This window comes from Opisthocomus hoazin, chromosome 7, assembly GCF_030867145.1.
Source record: "Opisthocomus hoazin isolate bOpiHoa1 chromosome 7, bOpiHoa1.hap1, whole genome shotgun sequence".
In the NCBI taxonomy this organism is placed as follows: Eukaryota; Metazoa; Chordata; class Aves; order Opisthocomiformes; family Opisthocomidae; genus Opisthocomus; species Opisthocomus hoazin.
The window spans coordinates 48,471,037-48,494,424 of NC_134420.1; the positions used below are offsets into that span (position 1 = coordinate 48,471,037).

The 23,388-nt window shown below is 47.6% G+C and overlaps 1 protein-coding gene across 4 annotated transcripts in view; it reads left to right on the forward strand.

The window, feature by feature from the left end:
* The window catches only part of IFT43 (intraflagellar transport 43), a 47,680-nt gene extending 28,029 nt beyond the window's left edge, over positions 1 to 19,651 (forward strand). For all 4 annotated transcript variants that reach the window (XM_075427277.1, XM_075427274.1, XM_075427276.1 and 1 more), the window contains exons 4-9: positions 494 to 526; positions 1,288 to 1,334; positions 16,575 to 16,647; positions 17,992 to 18,067; positions 18,418 to 18,480; positions 19,308 to 19,651. In XM_075427277.1, the coding sequence (XP_075283392.1) occupies positions 494 to 526; positions 1,288 to 1,334; positions 16,575 to 16,647; positions 17,992 to 18,067; positions 18,418 to 18,480; positions 19,308 to 19,418 (403 nt within the window). In that variant the 3' untranslated portion in view covers positions 19,419 to 19,651. The remainder of the gene's footprint in view (positions 1 to 493; positions 527 to 1,287; positions 1,335 to 16,574; positions 16,648 to 17,991; positions 18,068 to 18,417; positions 18,481 to 19,307) is intronic.
* Positions 19,652 to 23,388: the final 3,737 nt, after the last annotated feature.

The following is a 23,388-nucleotide window of genomic DNA, read 5'->3' on the forward strand; positions in this document are numbered from 1 at the left end:
CGACAGCATGTCTGACCTGAACTTGGCCAGCTCATGTGAGACTCCTAACCTATAAAGGTAACCAGATAATCTTTATGCACAACCAGGGGGAGAAAGGACCTGTTGATCTCTCAGGGGTAGGTAGACAAAGTGTAGCATCTTCTTCACTCCTTAATGTGCCGACCTTTCTACTCAGGTAAGACAAGCTTTACCTGCAGCTGGTGGCAGAGGGGATGAAAAAGTATCTGAGAAGCTAAAAAAACAGGGAGAATGGGTCTTGCTGTATCTGGGCATAGCTGTCTTTTTGGACCCAAATAGTTCTGCTTCAGTCTGATGCACTCAGGGACTTTTTGATACACTTGTTTAATGGTCACTCAGAACTCTTTAAAGGTGTGATGTGTTATCCTACCTGCTGTAGGAACTGTTTTGCACAACAGCAGTGATACAGGGAAAGGTGCAGTTTTTAAATTTTCTCTAAGCCTTTTCTAAGCATAAGCCTTTCCTTGTCTTGCAGGTCAGGAAGAAAGCATGCAGAAGAAGTAGAAGAGTAAGTTCCCATTGTTCCTGAGACTTCGTCCACAACTTTTACATCTGATCTCATGGAGAAGGGACATGTGACTCTAAGCACCAGTACACCAGATCTGGAACTTGGGAAGGGTGCAGAGCCTGGCATGAATTCATGTCATGTGTCCTGGGATGGGGCAAGGCTGGTCACTCTATAGTTCCGTGGATATGGAGTAGGCGATGGCTCTGTCACTCCCATATGACAGAATCACAGAATCACAGAATCACAGAATAGTAGGGGTTGGAAGGGACCTCTGTGGGTCATCTAGTCCAACCCCCCTGCCGAAGCAGGGTCACCTACAGCAGGCTGCACAGGACCTTGTCCAGGCGGGTCTTGAATATCTCCAGAGAAGGAGACTCCACAACCTCCCTGGGCAGCCTGTTCCAGTGCTCCGTCACCCTCAGAGGGAAGAAGTTCTTCCTCATGTTCAGACGGAAAAGACGTTCAGACAGAAAGAAGGAAAAGCAGAAAACATCTGCTTTCCTTCCAGACCCACCCCAGGCCCTACTGTCTGCAGCCTAGGACTTTGTCTCAGGTACAAGGCATCTTGCTTAAGTGCTCTAAGCTGAGATTTCTGCTGAGTCCATCAATGAGGGCTATGGAATAAGGTCAGTCTGCAGGCCAAGTGTACCTGAGAACTCTCCCCTTGACAGGCCGTGAGGTTTGTGGGGAGGAAGGGGACACAACAAGATGTTGTTCTGGGCTTGCAATTGAAATTCTTTCTTCCTTGTGTTTTGCTGCAGCCATCGTCTCAGACAGCAGAGCCTGGAGGCATCAGATGATGGAGGAGGTAAGGCATCACCTACCTGACTGCAAGAAGCGCCTTCATGCATGTCTGGGAGTTCTCCAGTAAAGCGAGCAGAGGCATCTTGTGAGAAATTGCAAGGAAATGAACCATCCTGGGAGTAGCAGGAGCTGCTTACATTTCCCTAGCTGCTGAATGAGGGAGAGAGAGAGCAAAGGAGGTAGAGAGGAGCGTGAGTAAGTCAACATGTAGCCTAACTCTGGCTCTTGGTTAACTGAGAATGATAAAGCACCTTTGGGAAGAAGGAAAGTGTCGAGGACACGCTTTTCTTTGTGATTACCTCCACATGGAGAAGAGTGGACTGGGGAAAAAAAAGAGCTAAAAGAGCAATAAAAGGTTAAGAGCAGGGAAAGAAATCACTGCTGTCCTCTAGTTTAGGTGATACTACGCTCTACTTAAAGCCTCTCTTATGTTTTATGGTAACATGCTTGTCTTGTTCCCATCAGGACAAGTGCCTGCACCACTCTCCTGGGGTCTCTGTCGAGAGGGAATTCTTGATGTAAAAAGTCTGCTTGCCCTAACCCAAGATCACAGAATCACAGAATCACAGAATCACAGAATAGTAGGGGTTGGAAGGGACCTCTGTGGGTCATCTAGTCCAACCCCCCTGCCGAAGCAGGGTCACCTACAGTAGGCTGCACAGGATCTTGTCCAGGCGGGTCTTGAATATCTCCAGAGAAGGAGACTCTACAACCTCCCTGGGCAGCCTGTTCCAGTGCTCCGTCACCCTCAGAGAGAAGAAGTTCCTCCTCATGTTCAGACGGAACTTCCTGTGCTTCAGTTTGTGCCCATTGCCCCTTGTCCTGTCGCTGGGCACCACTGAAAAGAGCTTGGCCCCATCCTCCTGACACCCACCCTTCAGATATTTGTAGGCATTTATAAGGTCCCCTCGCAGCCTTCTCTTCTTCAGGCTGAACAAGCCCAGTTCCCTCAACCTCTCCTCGTAGTGGAGATGCTCCAGTCCCCTCACCATCCTTGTAGCCCTCCGCTGGACTCTCTCCAGTAGCTCTTCATCCTTCTTGAACTGGGGAGCCCAGAACTGGACACAGTACTCCAGATGAGGCCTCACCAGGGCAGTGTAGAGGGGAAGGAGAACCTCCCTTGTCCTGCTGGCCACACTCTTCTTGATGCACCCCAGGATCCCATTGGCTTTCTTGGCAGCCAGGGCACACTGCTGGCTCATGGTTAACCTGTCATCCACCAGGACACCCAGGTCCCTCTCCGCAGAGCTGCTCTCCAGCAGGTCCACCCCAAGCCTGTACTGGTGCATGAGGTTGTTCCTCCCCAGGTGCAGGACCCTGCACTTGCCCTTGTTGAACCTCATCAGGTTCCTGTCTGCCCAACTTTCCAGCCTGTCCAGGTCACGCTGAATGGCAGCACAGCCTTCTGGTGTATCTACCACACCTCCCAGTTTGGTGTTATCAGCAAACTTGCTGAGGGTACATTCTAACTCTTCATCCAGGTGGTTGATGAAGAAGTTAAACAAGACTGGGCCCAGTACTGACCTCTGAGGGACACCACTTGTCACCAGCCTCCAACTAGACTCAGCGCCGCTGATGACAACCCTCTGAGTTCTGCCATTCAGCCAGTTCTCTATCCACTTCACCGACCACTCATCCAGCCCACACTTCCTCAGCTTCCCCAGGAGGATATCATGGGAGACTGTGTCAAAAGCCTTGCTGAAGTCAAGGTAGATAACATCCACGGCTCTCCCTTCGTCTACCCAGCCAGTCATGTCATCGTAGAAAGCTATCAGATTGGTCAGGCATGATTTCCCCTTGGTGAATCCATGCTGACTACTCCTGATAACCTTCTTTTCTTCCACTTGCTTCATGATGGCCTCCAGGATAAGCTGCTCCATCACCTTTCCCGGGATGGAGGTGAGGCTGACCGGCCTGTAGTTCCCTGGGTCCTCCTTCTTGCCCTTTTTGAAGATTGGAGTGACATTGGCCTTTCTCCAGTCCTCAGGCACCTCTCCTGTCCTCCAGGACCTCTCAAAGATGATGGAGAGTGGCTCAGCAATGACATCCGCCAGCTCCCTCAGCACTCGTGGGTGCATTCCATCGGGGCCCATGGATTTGTGGACGTCCAGATCGCTTAAGCAATCCCTCACACAGTCCTCCTCGACCAAGGGAAAGTCGTTCTCTTTGTAGGCTTCATCTCTTACCTCCGGGGCCTGGGATTCCTGAGGGCCAGTCTTAGCACTGAAGACTGAAGCAAAGAAGGCATTCATTAGCTCTGCCTTCTCCGCACCCTCCGTCACCAGGACACCCGCCTCATTCAGCAGCGGCCCCACGTTGTCCCTAGCCTTCCTTTTGCTGCTGATGTAGTTGAAGAAGCCCTTCTTGTTGTTTTTGACATCCCTTGCCAGCTTCAATTCCAGGTGAGCCTTGGCCTTCCTCGTCGCATCCCTGCATGCTCTCACTACGTTTCTGTACTCTTCCCAAGTGGCCTGTCCCTCTTTCCACATTCTATGCACCTTTCTCTTCCACCTGATCTCTGCTAGAAGCTCCTTGTTTAACCATGCAGGTCTCCTGCCTCCTTTGCTCGATTTCTTTCTCAGGGGGATGCATTGCTCCTGTGCATGGAAGAAGTGTTGTTTAAAAAGCGACCAGCACTCATGGACCCCCCTGCCTTCGAGAGCCCTGGCCCACGGGATTCCTCCCAGTAGCTCCTTGAAGAGGGCAAAGTCAGCCCTCCTGAGGTCCAGGGTTTTGATCCTGCTTATCGCCCTGCTTCCTCCACGCAGGATCCTGAACTCGACCATGTGCCAAACTCCCAGTTTGGCACATGGAGAATGAAGGGAAGGTTGTACAGCCAAATGGAGATTTTTGGGCTTGGTATGCCTTGTAGTTTCAGAAATAAAAGTAGAATTCCTCCCAGTAGCTCCTTGAAGAGGGCAAAGTCAGCCCTCCTGAGCTCCAGGGTTTTGATCCTGCTTATCGCCCTGCTTCCTCCACGCAGGATCCTGAACTCGACCATTTCATGGTCAAGTTCAAGATCATAGTTCATAAGCTAAACATAGGCACTGGTGGGTAATCCCATCCCATCCCTGTACAGGCTGCTGTGAAATCTGCTGGACTCCTGACTTAGCGCTAGTTTTCTCTATAGTGTATATCACCTGCTTTTCTAGGACTGGATGAGCCAAGAGAAATCTCAGGAAAAATCCGCAGTGTAAATTGCGAGACGAGCACTAGAGAACTGTGAGGAGCATAGAAAATCATTAAAATCTCTAGGATCTACCTCAGTTTTCAAGGGCTAAGAATTTTATACAGTGTATAAAAAGTTGCATCTGTAAAATATTGCCAAGCAGTGGAAGAATTACCAGGAGTCACAAAGGATCAGACGTCAGTATGGTTAATGAGATTAAGTGAAGACTTATTTGGGTCTTCCAGACAGATTAAGCATTGCAACATACAACTGCCAAAAGTGGCACCTTTATAGCATTGGCATCTTCAGAATAGACTTAATGTCACCCCTGGGAAGTTTCTTGGGCTTCTTAAATTTCAGCATATGTCACTGAGACTGAAAGTCTGTTCTGAAGAGCTCTTTGACTGTTTGCATATATGCTGTCCTTCTTGTTGAACCTTGGTCTTATATTCAGAGTATAATAGTTGTCTTTGCTAACCAGGCATAAAAATGCTTGCCACATGTTTGCAGCATGTGACTTTTAGTGCTCCAAGACCTTGGGTAATAAATACAGAATAGAATTGATGTAAAATGTGGTATGGAGACATGGCAAGTCCTAATACACTTCATTTATTTGTCTGTGCCTAACCTATTGTTAACAGTTGAATGTGGATTGTTTGCAAACCAGACTTCAGCTCTGGATTACATCTATGTGTTAGAAGAAAGATCCCACTAATGTGATTGTGGTTCCTACCCAGGCAGTTTCTGGTACAGTCAAATGCTGTGAATCTAATTTGCATATGGAAAACCTCGAAAAGGATCAGTGCATTGCATGCTGGTGGTCTTGTTTCTACAGGGAGATTAAGCAAGCTGTTCAGGGAGAGGAGTTCTCCATGTGGGCTCAGCAATTGCAGTGAATAAAAGTGACATATAAACAAAATCCAGAACCTGAATAAAATTACTGTTTTGAATAAGCAGAGAGATACAAATAACTGCCTAGTGTAGAAGACAGGGAGCAGCATGCTGTGGCTGTGCAGTAAGTTGAGCCATATCAGCCTCCCCTTCGCACAGAACTGCACTTAGGCTTGTGTCCTTAACTGTAACAGTAAAGCTCAGATTGTAAACATACAAAAATCAAGACATTGGTGTATGGATCCCCAAGGATGGGTCACGGTTATTTTGTGCTGCATAATGTGTTAGCTTGTACACCTTAATATGAACAGGCGCAGTTGGGTAATGATTGCTGCTGTCAACCAATACATTTGGATCGCCTTCCTTTAACCTATTAGAAAGCTGAGCTGTACCATTCCATTAACATTGTTTGTCCCCCATCCAACCTTTTCATTAGAAGAATGAAGGACAAAACTATATGCCCTTAAAAAGGTATTCTTGTGTATTTGAAATGTGCTCAGTTGTGATCATTTATACATCACTAACACCCAGAGGCTCGGAATTTGGAGTCGGTTGGATAAAGTGTTAAAAAACACAGGGCCTGGAGAGAGCCCAGTTTGGCACATGGAGAATGAAGGGAAGGTTGTACAGCCAAATGGAGATTTTTGGGCTTGGTATGCCTTGTAGTTTCAGAAATAAAAGTAGAATTCTCTCACTGCTCCTGGCCATTCACCCTGTGCATGAAATAGCATCAGATTCCTCATCTCCATGGGAGTTTGGGAGAGAGGGCAGTTGCTTCTCAGGCTGTGTGGAAAGATGCAAGTAATATATAAGATTGTAAGTGGGTGGACCAGACAGGGACATGCATGGAACTATCTGCAATTTCAGCCGTTCCTTGCAGTTGCATAGGGAAACCTAGAAGGTGCAAGTCATCCATACTGCACAGTACAAATTCTTGAAACACTAGCAGTGAAGTACCTTGGCTCAGGTCGTGCTCAGAACTAATTTTCTCTAGTCTGTATTTATTCATATAAATTTTATTCATAGAGGCTAGTCCAGGACAAGAGAGCCACCTCAAAGAGGAGCCAGTTTTGAGTTACAGGAAAGTGAAGAGTTGTGTCTGACTAAAAGCGCCATTTGCTCTTGTAGAATTCCAAGCTGGAAAGACTGTTTTGAAAAAGTACAGTGTCTCAGCAGAAATAGCTCTGGAGTGTCTATTTGATGGATATTGGGGTTTCCTTCAGCACCTGCTGTGAGCTTTGTGCCCATCCTCCTGAACCCACACAGGTACATGCTAGTACAGGCACAGCAACCGGAGAACACACCTTTGCTAGGTGGATATGTGTCCAGCTGATCCTTGTCATGGCAGGGCCCAGCTCCTCTGCATGGTGGGAAACCTGCTTTAGCATGATTTAATGCATCATAGCTTGAGGAATAATAAACCTTTACAATCTACACAAAAGTGTTTAATTCCTAAAGGACAGGCCTCGTTGAGTCACTTTTGGCCAGGGGCAATTGGGGGCTTAATGCTGTGTATGTAGCAATCTGGGCAATCTGAGAGAGAGGAGTTTAAGGGTAATTGCTCAATTTTCTGTCCATGTCAACAGGGGAAATGGGCAGCAGTGACTGAGCTCTGTATGGCAGGGGAACTGCATGAAATGGGAGATGGGAGACTATCAGCGGAATTTAAAAAGTGCTGTTTGCAGAGCACTGCTTCCTTTTCTGTAGCAGCCAAGAGCTTTTCTGAAGTGCAAACTGTTCTTTGTCAGGAGGTAGGAGAGAAGACAGAACAACCAAGTTCATGTTGAAGGCCTTTCCCCTCCCTTTGCTCCTTTCTGCAGCAGGGCAGTAGGGTCTCTGCTTCGACCTTGCCTTGGTATTTCATTTGGCTTTACTCTGCTTGTGTGTCTCTTTCTGGCATGCAGCTACAAAGGGCTGCTTCCTGCTGGGGTGAGAAATGCTGGCATTCCCCCCCTACCCCCCACCCCCCGTTAGCAAGCTGCTTTGTCCTTTTGGGTAAAAGTTTCTTTTTTGTCGCTTTCTTGTCCACGACTTCTGCACTGCTGAGTTGCACTCCTACAGATGCCCGTCTCCTCACTGCATTGCCCTTGGATTTTTCTCCTCAGCGCTCTATGAGGGCTTGTTAGCTAAGGCTGTCATCTCTCCCCCAGCTATCCTTCCCCCACAGACTATTGCCCCATCTTCAGAGGTCCCTTCCCCCTTTCTCTCTGTACTCTTAGGATGCATAGCTCCTAGAACAGGGCTTTTCTTGGAGGACTGGGATGTGATGTGTGATTCTCTGTCTGCAGGAACAACGGCTTGTTATTTTAAAGCAGATAGTGTGTGTGAATGAGACAGCTGATTGAAATGAAAGCCTGACTATGCTACACAGACAACCCAAACCTGACCTGCAGGTGAGGAAAGCTGCCAGGAGACAGTCACTAGATCTGTGCCCTCAAGGCAAAACCCCTTCCTGCCTGCTGGGAAGCCTTCTCAAGGAAGCAGAGCTGACGATTGGACCTCTCTGTACAATGTCAAACCTCTAGAAGGACTTCTTACCCTTCTGGCGTGTGCCAGCCGCTCCTTTGCACTTGAACAGGATAGGAGTCCAGGCTCTGTGCACAACAGAGGAAGATGTGGGCATGTGCCATGGGCCCCACATCCTTCTGGGAAGTGATGCCTGTCTGTCAGGTGGGAGACAGTCCCCGCAGCATATCCGCCACCTGGAATTCACAGCCATAAAATATCAAACACCCCTTGAGCTGTATGCGAATATACACCAGTGATGAAATTGCTCCAAACAGAGCTGAGACTAGAGCACAGTGTGGGTTATTGCTGGCTCTATCATTCCTGATAAAGTTTGCCCGTTGCTTCCCTGGTGAGCTGCTTTTTTCACAGAACACACCAAGTGCTGGTGGATTCCAGGGGCCATGAGCTGCAAGGACAGCTGCACTGGCTGAGCATGAGGGTAAGAGGGTGGGTGGAATTTGCAGGAACAGTCAGGGATATGGCCAGTGGGTACTTCACATGCGCAGGAGGCAGTTGTGGAGTGGTTTGGGGAGAGCTAAATGGAGGAAAAGTTCTGAGCATCAGTGAAATGGAGATGGAGTGAAAAACATGGCGTTTTGGAAATGGTGTGTATGGGCTGAAGAGAGGGGCCTGGGGCAGCGAGTGACAGTGACTGCTGAGTTTCTGGGATTCTGCAGTGTCACTTTGTGTGTGGTTCTGTCAGCACACCGCAGTCCTCCCCTTGGTTGCTCCCCTAACGCGCTACCCTGAGTCTCTGCACAGCGTCAGTGAAGGGCAGACTCAGGCCAACCTTGATGGTTTTCACCGAGCTGTTGGTCCAGACCAGTTTGAACTCCTCCAGTGACTCCTCCAGTGGTGTTGTGATCTAGAGCCTCTGGTATTGAAGGAGAGCTCCCTCCTGACAGCCACAATGGGCAGGGGGGAGCAGAGAATATGTCCCAAGGGATATGTCTGAAGTCCTATTTGAAGCAGCAGACCACTGGCCAAGGGGCAGTGGGCAACTTAATTGCAAGGGAGCACACACAGCTTGTTGGGGGCTGAAAATGATGGTCTGGGTAAGCATCTTCCATCACTAGATTCTGCGATGTGGTAGATATGTAGTCTATTGAATACACAGTCATATTGGGTCTGTGATTGCTGGGTCTGTGATTGCTGAGTCCATAAGTGTAGTTGATGGACTAGGTTTACCTAAAATACCCTTTAAGAAAAAGCTCTTGAAAGATGATTACAGAATTGAGACACCATCATTTAAAACTGCCTGAGGCAAACTCCTTTGAAAATTGCAGCAGTGGAGGGACAGAGAGAGAACCGCGTAGCCCTTGATTGTAGTGTTGTTCCCTCAGGACCCGTCCCCCCTCCCCCTCAGTTTCTCATCTGATATGAGAGAGAGCAACAGTAAGATTCCTCATCTGTCTTATGAAAATCCGATTCTGAGTGGCTCTGATCAAACCCGCCTGGCTGTCAGCAGCGGTGGCCTTGTGTGGAGGGAGGGAGGCTTCTGAGGAGTTGCTGGATGTGGAAGTGTCATGGGTGCTGCCGATCAAAGAGGCATTTTTTTAATAAATATATATAAGAAAAAAAAAACCTAAGGATTTAGCATAAAAGAAATGTAGTTTGTCTTGTTTTTCCAGCGTAACATGAAGAGGATGAAATAGAATCAGACACGCCTGCTCCTGAACATACTTCCACAGGAGCATCCTGAGAAGCTGCTTTCCCTGCCACAGTAATGCTCTAATGCAAAATCACTCACCTCCAGCATTGCTGAGGAGGGTTTTGTGTTTCTGAGTTCACCAGACCCTCCCTGGGCACCTCATGCCTTCTCACCTGCTGCCCCACCACTTTCTCAGTGTGTTTCAGCAGGGGAATACTGCAAAGGAACAGGGAACAGCCTTTGAAAAGAGGAAAACACGTGTTACTGAAAAGGAGGTCAGGCATAGTGCTCTGTCAGAGGGCTGTTGGTAAGGGTAGGAGCTGTGTTGCCACTCTAAATGCTGATAACCTCAGAAATATGGTGGACTCCAGGTCCTGAGCCTGGCCTCCAGTCTTTTCTGTCTTCTGCTGCTGGTGAACAAACCTATGCATTAAGAGATTCCTCGTCTTTAAAGCGATCAGTGTGTGCTCTTACTTCTTGCACAAGCCATGGACTACTGCCTGTTGAAGCCCTGTGCTGAGCCGAGCGACTCATCTGACAGGGCTGTTCTGTGCCCAGTCTCTCTTCACGCTTCTCAGGGGTTGAAACTGGGCAGGGGCTTTGTGTCAGTAGCAGCCTTGGGAAGCAGCAGATATGCCTGATGCTTATCTCCAGCAAGCTCTCAGGTGAGGAAGAAGCCATGCCACATCAAGCAGTCTGTGAAAGCACAACACTGTCAAAGGAAGTAGAGTGTCTCATGGACCACCCAGCCTCCCAGCCAGTCATCCATCTAGCTGACAGTATCATCAGAGCTTGGTGGCAGAAGGAAAAAACTATTTTTGTCTGATGAAAGACAAATGCATGTCCTTTTAAGGCAAGGCTGGAGGACCAGTACTGAACCTGCTGCATGACCTCCTCTAGATCCTGTGAGTCCTCTGGCACCCGCTTGCTTCCCATCAGCTTGGCCAGGTGGTGCTGTTACCGTTCTCTTCTCCAAAGGGTGCTTTGTGACGTGGGACACTCGGGTTATCTTCTGCTTCTCTCAGCTTCTAAGGCAGTGCCCCAGTAGCTGTGGTACTGCCTGCTTTTCACTCTGCTGTTTTCGTCTCCCTGCTGGCTGATCAGGCAGGTATGCTGCTCTGTGTTGGCCTACTAGTAGGGCAGTTTCAGTCGGGGAAAGGCATCCCTATGAAATTAATGTTCAAGCATCCAAAGAAGTGTTCTTTATCCTCTCCGTTTGCCTGCTGCTCTCCTGAGAAAGCTTCCAAGAGGCTTCAAGCTTGTTTGTGTGTTCAGCAGAAGCTGTCTGTGTCCCTTGTTCCTTATGTTTTTTTGAAGATTTTTTTTTTTTGCCTGTTGCTTTCCACTTTTTTCTTTTTTTTTAATTCTCCATTTTTCCACTTAGAGAGAAAAATTATTTATTGCATTGAGATGCGCTAATTAAAGCCATTTTCTGGTATTTGGTTACTGAAGTTTTTGATGTCTCTCTGACAAGACCATGAAATGCACGGAGTGTCCACAGGGACAGAATTTGCTGAACACGGTGCTTTGTAAATGAGGGGACACAGTGTCGCAGCAGCTCATGAATATGAAACACCCATGATGCTACCTCAGTGGACTTGGGAACACAGATGAATCCTGTCATGTGCTAAATGAGACCAATTTCTTTCACTTAACTTCATCTTCAATCAGACCTTCTTCCATTTGCCTGTTTAAAATTCCCCAAACGTGATGCAGAAGGTAACAGCATTCAGTAAAACAAAGTTTTGCAGCAGCAGAGATATTATAATTATTTCAGTTTTACATTTTATGAGCAAGCAAACTAAAGTTAGTTTCTTCTGCCTGCTTAGTGGCAGGAGACAGCCAGCTCCAGAAGCCCCTACCTACCCTCTTTGTTTCCTCTGGATATGGTGGTGTGTGGGTAGGGAGGGCAGCACTGTTCCCACCGCAAGAATGTTCATTCTGAACTGGCCTTTGAAATGCTCACCCAGCTGGGGGAAGCGGATCAGACTACATAAGATGGAGTCATTTTTTTGGGTGTTGGGGTTTTGGCTCAGGAGACTCTTGAAGCAGCTCAGGGAGAAAGTGACAACCGCACTGCTGACTAACTGCAGGCCTGACCTGGGCATGGTTTCTAGATCTAGCTCTGCCACTGATTTATTGCCTGACCTTGAATAGATTCTGTCTATCCACACTTATGTGCTGCCTTGTATCTAACAGAGAACTTAGTTCTTTGGGGCTAGGACCAGATCTTACTGTGAGCTTGCAGGATTTTAAGGGACCCAGCCTACAGATGTTGCTACTAAACCAAAAATCAGCCCTGCCTGGGAGGGGAGGGGCACCTCAGCAGCTTGCAGGAGCAACTGGGTATTAATGTGGTGTAGGTTCTTCTAGCTGCTGCTTGTTGCTTTCTGTGGTTGTCTTTCTCAGCTGTCAGTTATTTGTGAAGAGGTAAAAAAGGTGATGGTTACTGCATCTACTCTAATATGAACGTATTAAACCCTCCTTTGTTTATGACTTAAAAAGCTGCTGTTCCTGGCTTGTTGTTTGGCTATCTGTGAGTAGCATGGGTTACCCTCGGTCTTTCTCCTCCATCTTTTCCTCCTACCATCTACACACTTCTGCCTTATGCACTTATTCTCTTGCTATAGCTTAGCACTGAAGCTCTTTTTTGTAAGACCTAGCTCAGTCCAGCTAGTGTAATAAAAATACTGTTCTTGCTTATATGCTGGGACAGTTTGGTGCAGTATATTTTAACTCCCCTGTTACATATCTTTTGGTACTGGTGTCTCCTACCTCATCGTAACTTCTGCATGGATACACTCATTTTGGTTTCATTCTTTCTTCGCTCATGTTCATCATCATATGGGAGATGGAGGGGAGTTTGCACTGGTCATCTAGCATTTGGTGCTTACTCCATTTTTCACATTTCTACTGTGAGAACTGTCTAACGCCAGTATCTTGCTTCTTTCTGGTCTGAGAAATCCATGGGAAAAGGCTTTGTGTTACTCTGTTCCCAGTCATTTTGAGCCATAAAGAGAAGCGGCATCCATTTCTCTTTAAGGTCACTGCGTGTACTGAGATTTTATGTCCCCCCCTCTATCTTCTGTTGCGTACACTCATTTCTTCTGCTTGTAAAACACTACCTGATGTGTGTGTCTACTTATTCTCCCCTCCCTTCATCTAAAATGAAAGCAGGATACTCGCTCAGACTATCATTTTTAGAAGCACTCGCTCTGAGAATGTTATCTGCCATATGAAATGGAGATTTGGAGGAGTTCTGTCTAGGGGAGTCTGGTTGAGGGAGGTGGCATAGGTAACAGTACCTTGCAGCATGGTGTTCAGAGGCTGGCTGGGAGACAAAGGTTGGTAAGATGTTTTGTTCCCCTTTTTAATATTTTTTACCAGCAATTCAACTTTAATGTTTCGTATCACTAGAATCATATCGGATTGTTCTGATTTCAGAGTCTGCAGGGAAGTGGGACAAGAACAGCTGAAGCTGTAAGATTTTCATGTTGCTTCTGAGATTTGTTTACAGTCTTGATTAAAATTGGTCGATATTAAAGAGTATGGAAGCTGCTTTCTCCTCCAAAATGCAGCTGAGTAATGCAGCCTTCCCCACCCTCCAAATAAGTAGAGCTAGACTGCAGAGAATCACCTTTTGTTTCCAGGTTTTGAAGCTGCCCCTTCTCAGCTACAAAACATTTTCTTTTTGTAATGCACAGGCCATTCGTTCGCCTCACTGCAGTGACCTGGTATCTGTGAAGGTGTTTCCTTTTGCACGCAGGCAGTTCTTTAGCATGTAGGTACACTGTGCCGTCATTTCTAAAGTTTAACTACCTGGGCACTGAATTCAGGCATGAGAGCCTGGACAGTAAAATATACGTCAAGAATCTGCACCAAACCCACAGGCTTATCAGTGTGGTGGAAAATGATCTCAAACCCTCACACTGAACAGGAGGGGAAAAAAGTGGGTCACAGAACAAAGTACACAGAGTGTGGGTTTGTAATGTAACGTTGGAAAAAGCTGCCTGAGTGCTGCAGCGCAGGACTGGGCGGACATAGTCCTGTGAACGTTTCTGCATGTACTAATTTTACATGTAAGTAACCTCACTGCAGCTGATGGGGATGTTAAAAGTAAAGCGTATGCCTACACTCCTGCAGCCCACGTGCTTCTTCCCCCTGTAGCTGACAGTGCCATGACTTGGCTGTGTTACCAGAGCTTACTGGGAAAAAAGATGTGAGTCCCAAGAAGAGCAACAAAAAGAATTAAGGGGCTGGAGACTGAGTGAGGGGAAAGGTTGGGTCCTTGGTGATAAAGTGAGAGCTGAGACACTTTGCAAATGGTACAGAGAGAGAAGGGAGAGGGATTCTAGAGAGGTGGCACCATGGGAATTAGTGGAGGGAAGAGGAAATTAGACGTAACAAGTGAAATAAAGACCCAAATATTTCAGGGCTGATTTGCCACTGATAGCAGTTAGCTGGGGACCTGATATTTTCTTATTTGCAACATTTTTGTTCTGTTTCCTGTCAGTGTCTGACAGACCTAAAGGGCATTGCTTCTGCCTAGAAATGGACAAAATCATCCACAGTTTGCAGTAAGAAAAAGCATGTGCTGGCCTTTGTTGCAGGGGCTGGCAGGAGCCCCCCGAGTGTTTCCAGCTCTTCTGTCTGAAATATTTTCAAAGCACATATAAAATATCGGAGCCTTGAATTTCTTTCGGGAAGAATTTCTGTGTGATTGACTGGATTTTGCTAATACAGAGTAGAGGTAGCATTCTACAATGGGTTTGGAAATGTCTCCTTGGAATTCAGTGGCGATGAGATACAACCAGCACTGGCAAATCCAGGACTCTTCAGGAACCTGCAAAATGGAAGGGGCATCACTGATCAGGGCTCCAAGTTCATAGTTTTCTCTAGTGCAAAAAGAGATCAACAAAAGCAAAAGGGAATCAGGAAGGGGAGGCCCCCGAAACAGCTGCCAAAATGAGCACCAAGTGAAGAAATTCACTTTGCTGCAGACACCTTCCACGTTTCTGCTGCCAAAAGAGGAGAAGGATCTGACCTTCTCCTGCTACAGGCAGTGCTGCTCCGTGGGCAAGGGCAGCTCTGTTCCCAGGTAGTTCTTAATTTAGTTGTGTTTGCTGAGCAACATTCACAGTCTCCTGCTGAAAAGGATAAATTAGCTCGGGAGAGATTAGACTGTTTCTCATTCCCGTGCTCATTTGCCTGGACCTAACAGCGCACCCTCTGCACAGCGCTTCGTTCCTCCCCTTGGACCGATCTCAGCAGTCTGTTCCCTCCTTCGTATTTGTTGCTTGTATACAGGGGCCTTATCCCACATTACCACTGAGCAGTTTTTACCAGCTGCCTCCACAGGTCAGTTTGTCTGTCCATGGAGATGCTCTTGTCCCAGAATTGCGTTTTGCTACAAGTTTTACCGAGAGCTGGGAGTCCCTGCAGGGAAGAGCCCGTGAGATAGCAGCTTCTTCTGTGTATTGTCCCTGCAAGCAGAGGGGGGACAGATCTGCCCCACGTGCCCAGCGATGGCACTGGGGACGCATTTCATGCATGTGCCTCTTCCATCGAAGGGACAGCCTGGGGGCCTGTTGCTGCAGTTTCCCTTTAAATGTCTTTGGGAAGTTTGCTGCTGTCGAAGGGCTGCTCTGCAGGCACCTGCTCCGTGGGGAGCTGGAAGGCACAGCCCTGCCGAGGCTGGCCAAGCTGGCGCTGCTGTCGCTGTGGGCAGGCTCTCCTGGCAGCCCCTGTCCCGCTCAGCCTTCTGCCAGGAGCCAGTTAGTGAGATATCCCGCTGTGTGGCCAGCTCTGAGCTCCACCCAGGGCCTGTGAAGCTTTGATGGGCAGCCTGACAACGGGCTCTTCTGACCCTGCCTGGAGCCCTGAGCACCACAGCTGGGAACATCTTTCCAGCTCCTGAATATCCATCTCGGTCTGGGCTGCGGAACAGGGCAAATCCAGGCCCAGCCGCCTGCTGCCGTCCAGCAGTAGCACTGCTGTGCTGCCGACAGCCGGGAGCAGCCCGCTCGCTCCAGCGTCTGCATGCTGCGACTGAAACCTCTCCCTGGAGCCAAACCACCAGCTTCTCCACGGTCTGAGGGCTCAGGGTCTCTGGAGAGCCTTTGTGGCCTTGAATCTTTAAATGAGCTCTGTGTTGGTGTACTCTGTCCTTGCTTTGCACCTCCAGTTACCTCTTCCTCTCTCCATTTTTGTGCTCTCAGTCTCCAACTGTTTACAGAACTTTGTCAAATCAAAAAGCATGCAGTGTTCTCGGAGCCTTGCTCCTTTAGCAGGACTCTGTGTGTACCCAGTTCTTCTCCTCTCCTCCATTCTTTTGTCTCTAGCATCCTTTTTAGGTGGAGTAGCCATAGTCCTTGTTCAGGGGATACCCAGTGACCCAGACATTAGCCATTCCGGGGTCACACTGGAGATCAGAAAAGGTTTATGACATTATAACTAGGTGCATCTTCCCCAGTCTTTGTATCTGCTAGACCACCAGCACTTCCTTCCTCAGCTGTGGGGAAGGCCACAGGCCTCTGCCTGGTCTGAGACCCAGCCAGCAGCTCCTTCAGCATGCAGTTTTTCGTGGCTTCTCTCAGTTTCTGCCCCACGTTTCACTTCTAGTGGAGTCTAGGTGACTGGTGGCTGAGCTGAGCAAATGATAACACATCTCATAAGAAGCAAATTCTTGCTGGCCTTTGGATGATGGCAAGTAGGCAGCAGGGTTTAGTGCAGCCAGCTTCTTTCAGCTTCAAGGTTGTGTTCAAATGCATGGTCTGTGGCTATGGAGTCCTACCCAGCCCAAATTGCTCCTCTTGCAAGATTTCTTTTGACCCCAAGCTTCAAAGCTTTATTGCCTTGTTTTAATATTAAACAATATATGTGTAATCATTGCTAAATAACTCTCTTGTGTTTTCCTCTAATAAGAAACAGGCTGCTTCATATCTCTGAAGCAAAGGAATCTTTGTCTCTAGTGAGAGGAGAGCATCACACTCCCCACTTACTGCTGCTGCTTTCTCTTGTTGCAGACATTCCCGTGATCCCTGATTTGGAGGAGGTCCAGGAGGAAGATCTGGCCATGCAAGTGGCAGCTCCCCCCAGGTAAGAGCACTGCCAGGTGTTCCTGTGGCTCTCATCAGCAGTGCGAAATGGCTGGTGAAATTAAACTCTTTCTTATCTCATGCTCTCTGGACGTCGGTGGCAGTGCCATTCCACAGGATTCGATGCTGTGTATTGTGGCAGTGGGGCTCCAGGCTGAACGGTGCAAACTTCTTGTTTCCTGTTAGAGAAAGAATTACTGCATGTTCTCTCTTTATGTACAAAAACTACATTAGAGTAGCATATTTGATGTTGCAAAATCAAACTCTCTCAAGTTAGGAATTGCTTGATTTGCGGTTGTCTGTGTAACCTCAAATGCCTCCAGTACGTATGTATTATCGCACACACTTTTGATTATGTACGGTCGCAGGCTGCTTTGCCCTCCCCAGGACATCCTTCTTACTCAAGTGCAAAAGTACAATCCTGTTGTTTGAAGGTGTTATCAGAATAGTCTTGGGGTTAGTTCAAGGGAGACCAGTAAGTTCAAAAAACAATGACACTTTGGGGATTTTTTTCCTAAAAGTATCAGGAAAGTCTCTTCTCCCCTGTTGGGCCTATTGTCAATATCACAGGAGGGGATACCTTACTCCTGACCACAGATGCCTCTCTCACAAGTATGGAGTAGGTATTGTAATTAAATAGCTGTTAACAAAAAAGAATGACACTTTATGGTGAAAAATTTAAAATTGCTTTGTCTCTCACCAAAGCATATGTCTTTGTTTTCTCTCTTTTTTTTATAATCCCATCGGTTTCTCCTGTATCCACAGTCTCCCCGCAGTAGAAAAGACAAGTGATTTTCATGAGCAAACACAAACAGAAATTAAATTAATACAGGTCTTTTCTATAGTATTTTGTCACCTACAAAGGGAAGCATAGCACAACAGTGTATTACCCCCCTACTCCGTGCTTCTCTTTGGAGGCTACATTTTAAGAAATTGTATTTGATAGCTGTGACTCAGCTCAAACATGGAAATCACAAGGTCCACACTAGTCTGTAGCTTGTGTGGTGGGGCTCTTGGAGCCCGCTGGGGCTGTTCCAATGTTCACTATGTTCCTGTTTTCTTTCTGGCCCTTGCAGCTACTCTGTCGTGCTGGCTTCTCTGAGGGAGTCTGTGGTCACTCCACATCCTGTTTTTCTGCATGTGCACAACCTGGCATGCAGATTTATCAGTGACTGTTCGTTTGCTGAATTGAGATTTGCTTCTATCTGGGGACACCCATCTTGAGAGTCCACATGGGTGATGTGGATACTCGAGACGAATTTAATCAGATTCCTGTTCACGCCACCCGTCTCAGATGTGCTTCCACGCTTACCCAGGCTTTTTCTTTGATGCTTTCTGGATGCAGTGTGCAGGTGAACAGAGTGCTGACCTACCATGACCTGGACAAAGATCTTATGAAATATGCTGCCTTTCAGACTCTGGTAAGTGGATGTTGCTATGGGGTGACCGATGTGACTCCCTCGCCTCCCGGCCTCCCATCGTCCTCCATAGTGTTACCCAGCTGCGTAAAATATACAGCCCTGTCATCCAAACAACTTCCAGTTTGCTTTCAAGTCTGTTCCTCTCTTGCAGTGTGGCTTTCATGCTTGTTTATGTCTGTAAATAGCATGGGTATGGTATCTGCTGCTCAGAGGCTCCGGCTGTTGTCCTGGACAAAGTATGTGTCTCTTATGAGGCAAATACTTTGCCTATCTCTGGCAAGACCTACGTGGAGAAATGATGGTTTGCTCTTTCTCGCTGTCTGTAAGACTGTGACTGTGTGTGTTCATAGGATGGAGAGGTTGACCTGAAGCTTCTCACCAAAGTTTTGGCTCCAGAGCATGAACTACGAGAGGTGAGTCTTCTGTGGGAACACCAAGGCAAAAGCTGCTTATATGGCTCAGACTATACTTGCAAAGTAAGCCTTTGTTGATGGGGTGGAGGAGAGAGATGAGGAAGAGCCCGTGTAGAGGAGCTTGTCCAAGAGGGTGGAGGTCTGATTTCCCCAGCAGATCATTTTAAAGATATATATAGAGGGCTTTCTCTGTGTGAAATTATGGCATCACTATGATTGGCCCCCTTCAGTATGAAAGAGCTAGTAAGGAAGATGATAAAGGTGTAGCACTGTCACAGGTTCCTGCAGAAACAGTGCTCTATGTATTGTCTTTTTGTAGCCACCATGAGCTCCAGGTAGTTCTGCAGGGTGGTACAGAGGGACAAAGGCAGAAAGCGTTTGGGTTTTGGGCAGAGGGATGTGTTAAAGCAGGACAGAACAATATCAATACAACTGCAGGGGCAGGAGCTCAGGACTTGCAACAAAGGATTTGCGCAGCTCAGAATTGCAGATACTTCAGCAGAAGTGCAGAAAGGTGGAAGATTTTTATGGGTCCTCTTTACACCCTGCCTGGGAGTATCCAAGATTAACAAGTATCAAAAAATCTGTCCTTTATGGAATTTTGGAACATGCATAAATCTGTCAAAATCTTTAAATTGTGACAGAGATTCACATTTCATTCTGGCTAGGATTCCTGTTCTAGCAAACTGAACCTGGGGCTTCCCTGGCAGGGGCAGTTGCTGTTTAGTTTCTCTCTCTGCTGTTCATCTTGAATATTTGGCATCGTTCAGAGACTTTTGGGTGTCACCAGTAACATTATGGCATGTTTGTCTTTTTCCTCTTGGTAGGAAGATGTCAGCTGGGATTGGGACCATCTCTTCACAGAGGTGTCCTCAGAACTAGTGACTGAGTGGGACCTGGGCCAGTCTGAGAGAGAGGACCACCTCAGTTTGTCCTAGAGCACTGGCACACCAGACGTCTCGTACATGCATCCCCTGTAAATAGTTTAGCACTTTGATTTTCTATTCACTTGTTTGTATTCGAGAATTTTTTAGACATGAAAATAAATAGGACCTGGCTTTGTAGGAAAACTGTCTCGGGAGAAGTTTTGGGTGTTTTGTAATAAAAATCTTTGTTCTCTAAATAGATTAAGAATTCTAAACACAATAAAATATGTACTTATGAATGGTCACTTCCACCTCACTAGTATCTTTACAGGTAACTGCAGTAGTTGATCTTTCCTCTACCAAAATGCAGCTTCTCTGGGGTGGACCGTCTTGCAATGGGGTGTGGTTTTCACTGATGGCTATCAGAGAAGCTTAGGCTCATAGGATTTATTTGCCTAGGACAGGAAGATTACCATATTCCTCACAACAGATGCCACAAGTTGTCAGGATACTTGTTTTACGTTTCACCCAGCAGCCTCCAGCCATCCCTTGCTAGCTTAACCTCTCTCCTGGAACATTACCTCTGTTTTGACTTCAGAGGAAGCAGCATCACCTATGAAACTGCCAACACCGCTTCTTACAGACCCTCTTTTTTCCCTTGAGGTGTCCCAGCTAAGTTCTGACCAGGCCTAACCCCACTTAGCTTTTGCAATCAGATGAGATCACAGCCTGAACAGAGATAGCTTCAGGCAATAGATAGTTTGCAAAGAAAATACTGTTTATTCCACGCATGTGAGAGAAGGAAGCCTGCTGCTCTGAAACAAGGTAACTCCCTGGTGAGTGTCTCCTTGGAACCAAGTAACCCACTCTTATTGTCATCTGAAGAAAAATCCATTTAGCTGTTAATGCCCTGTCCCCATAGAACCGTGGTCGTTATTTGCAGGAAACACTAACATTACTTCTAAGACAATGTCCTTCAAAGTCTTGTCCCGCTGGAGAATCTTGCTGTGTACTTCTGGGGGGCAGTGCAGGTGCTGGGAGGAAGGCTTGCTATGCTGATTTTCTTAGCTTGTTTGGTCGGTCTAATAGAGCACTGCATTCCTGCTCTTGTGCTGACAGCAGGACAGGTCACATAACTCACTATGAATTCAGTATCTGCAAAATTCAGATCAGAGTTAATAGGCCAAACAATTCTACCAACAAGAGAGAAGCAATTGGGTCCCAGTGTGGGGCCACCAAAATAAGGTGGGGCTCATTTGTCTCAAGGAGACACTAAGCTTTTTACAATGAAGAAATCTCCCCTATAGCTAGAAAACTGAGACACAAGCTTGGGGGTCCGGTGCGTGGAGGATAATCTCGAAGTCTTTCTCTGGGCAGAGAAACCTGTTTTGGTATGAACAGAAACTTCCCAGCTGAGCTAATGGCTGTTTTTCTGTGACACCTATGGTTCTTGGCAAAAGAGCATTTAGAATGCTTCCTATATTCCAGAAAAAAAAAAAATCAGTGAAGTAAAGTAGTTTAGTAAATCAGACAAACTCAACAAGCGAGTCTGAGAGGAAGAGAATGGTAAAGGGAGGAGAGGATGGGACATGGATTTGCTCAGTTCATCCATCAAAGACCAGAGAAAGCAGAGGCACTCTCCTCTCAATTGCAGACTGTAGGACCATCTAGTGTGGGTTCTTTCCTTTCTGACCTGAGGTTCTAATCCACGCTCTCCTGTAAGCTGCTTGCCTAGTATCACCTTATTCAGTGGTATCTGCTTCCAGTGAGCCTCTAGCCTCTTCGAGGCATGAAGTGAATGTCACTTTCTATGCCCTGAGAATGAGAGGACAAACATTGGTGGCTGCAGAAGCAGCTCAAAACAGACTACCAGTACCCCCACTGAAACTTGGGTCTCTGCACCGTGTCCCTGCCAGTGAAGCAGCTGTCTTTCTACTGCCATTCTGTGCTCACCTCTGGTTTGTTGAGGAGGAGGGCAGAAAACATGAGCAGAGAAAGGGAGGCTGAGAGGTGAGCCCACCTTTCTCCCTTCAGTCAGTGTCGCAAAGCATAGGAGGCCTTGCACTTTTGGGTCACCTCATAAAACCACGCAGTCACCCAGTGCAAATCAACCAGTTCTCAGAGCATTTAGAGTGGGTAACTAAGCAGTAGTTAGGACTATAGCTACTGCGTGCTCTGTGCAGGAGTCATGCCAAGCCTATTGCTCCTCTAGCAGCTCTGCGCTGCACCAACAATCCTGGGCTGTCTCCAGGAAGGCTCGCAGAGCCACCTTCTGCCTGAAAGAGCTGCTGTGATCATCCTGGGTGGGCAGAGCACTCCTGTCTGGCTGCTCTACCAGCAGGGAGGATGAGAAGTGGAGCTGGGCTGTGCAGTGGTGCTCGGCCCCTCAGAGGCCACCGGGGCCCTTCATGGAGTCGAGGAAGATGAAAGCACCCTTTGAAACAAGAGCAGGAGAGATATTGGACCCCAAAGAGCCTCCTGGAGATGGTGAGAGGTAGGAATGGGTGAGGGCTTGGGGAGGGCCACTTGAGGCAGGGTGTGGGGAGGAGGAGGCCACGAGCAAGAGCCGGTTTCGTGGGAGAGGTAGGGTAGCGGCAAGAGGAGCAAGGAGGTTGAATGATTTGGGAACAGAGTATGCATAAAATATGGAGGGGAATGAGGCCACAGAAGGTGCTGGTGGAGAGCCAGGAGAGAACAGAGCACATGAAAAGCATAGTGGGAGTTGAATGAGGCCTTTATTGATGAGCTGTGGTCATGTCATGCTGGAGGAGCTGCTCTAAAGCTGCGTGGAATCTCCCAGAACAGTGCTGGGGGCTGGGTGCTGGCCCCTCTCTAGCTTGGGACGCTGGGCAGGGGTGCTCTGGGGTGGGAGACAAGTGTATGTGGACCCAGGCTGTGCTCACTCTGGGACCTTGGGAGCCCGGCAAATACCTGGGCAGAGTTGAGAGTAGGGCTTGAAAAAAAATCACAGCCTCATCTGTTTTAAGGCGGGAAGAGGTGGCCTTGAACATTTAGTCTGACCTGTTACAATACAGGCCATGGCAGAGTCCAGTGAGATGTGGCTGAGCTTTGCCTGTCTTTTAGAGAGGCAGACAGTATATTTGGAAGTCTTCCCTGGTTAGTTTTTCTAATAGACGATTACCCTTAGGGTTCAAAATCTGCTTTATTTCTAGACTAAATTTTTGAGTTTCATCTTCTGTTCTCTGAGCCTGCTTATGCTTTCACCTTCCCAGTTAAGCCATGCTGTCAGATATTTTCTCCTTGCTTCAGTATTTATGTCCACTGTGATCAAGTTGCCTAATTTCCTTCAATAAACTTAATAGACTGAGACTTGTTTCCATGTCTTCCCAATTGCTTCCCCAGCTGGAGGAGGGAGGGTGAGTGCCTGGCTCCTGGCCTTCCTCCAGCAAGCTGTTCCCACCCACCTTCTTTCCACAGTCATGTTTCAGTTGCGGTGCTGCGAAGGTGACTGAGACCTGTTGCTTCTCCTCTCTCAGGTCCCGGTGCTGTCAGAGGAGAACCCACTCCTGTTACTTTCCTTGCTAAAAAGAAGCAACGAGGTGCCTTTGCATGCCGAGGCCAGCTCTTGGCTCCTGGTTATGCACCGGTGTGTACTGGCTGTGACAAAGCTGCCTCAGGAAGCTGCATTTCTAAAAAGTCCCATGGAAAGAGCGTGCAAAGGCAGAAATGGCAGGTGTAAATTTTTTTCTTGTAGCCTGCAAAGGTATATCTCTGGTTGATCCTCAGGTGAGGTGAGAAGTGAGAGCCATTCTCAGAACAGTGCACCGGGCTCCCTCCAGGCTGTGCCTAGCCAAGGAATAGAGCAATAATCCCTGGTCAGTCTCCACAGATGGGTAAAGCAAGGTGCAGTGGTGTGCCTGGGGGTACACAGCAAACCTGTGGCAGAATCAGGGTTAGAAACAAGAAACCTCAAGTGCCTGATTCAAACATGGCTTTTGTATACCTGGTGAGCGTTTTCTATCTTCAACTTGAAGATGGTTATTCAATGTAGAAAGTCTTGTGTCCTCTTTGCCCTTTGTTC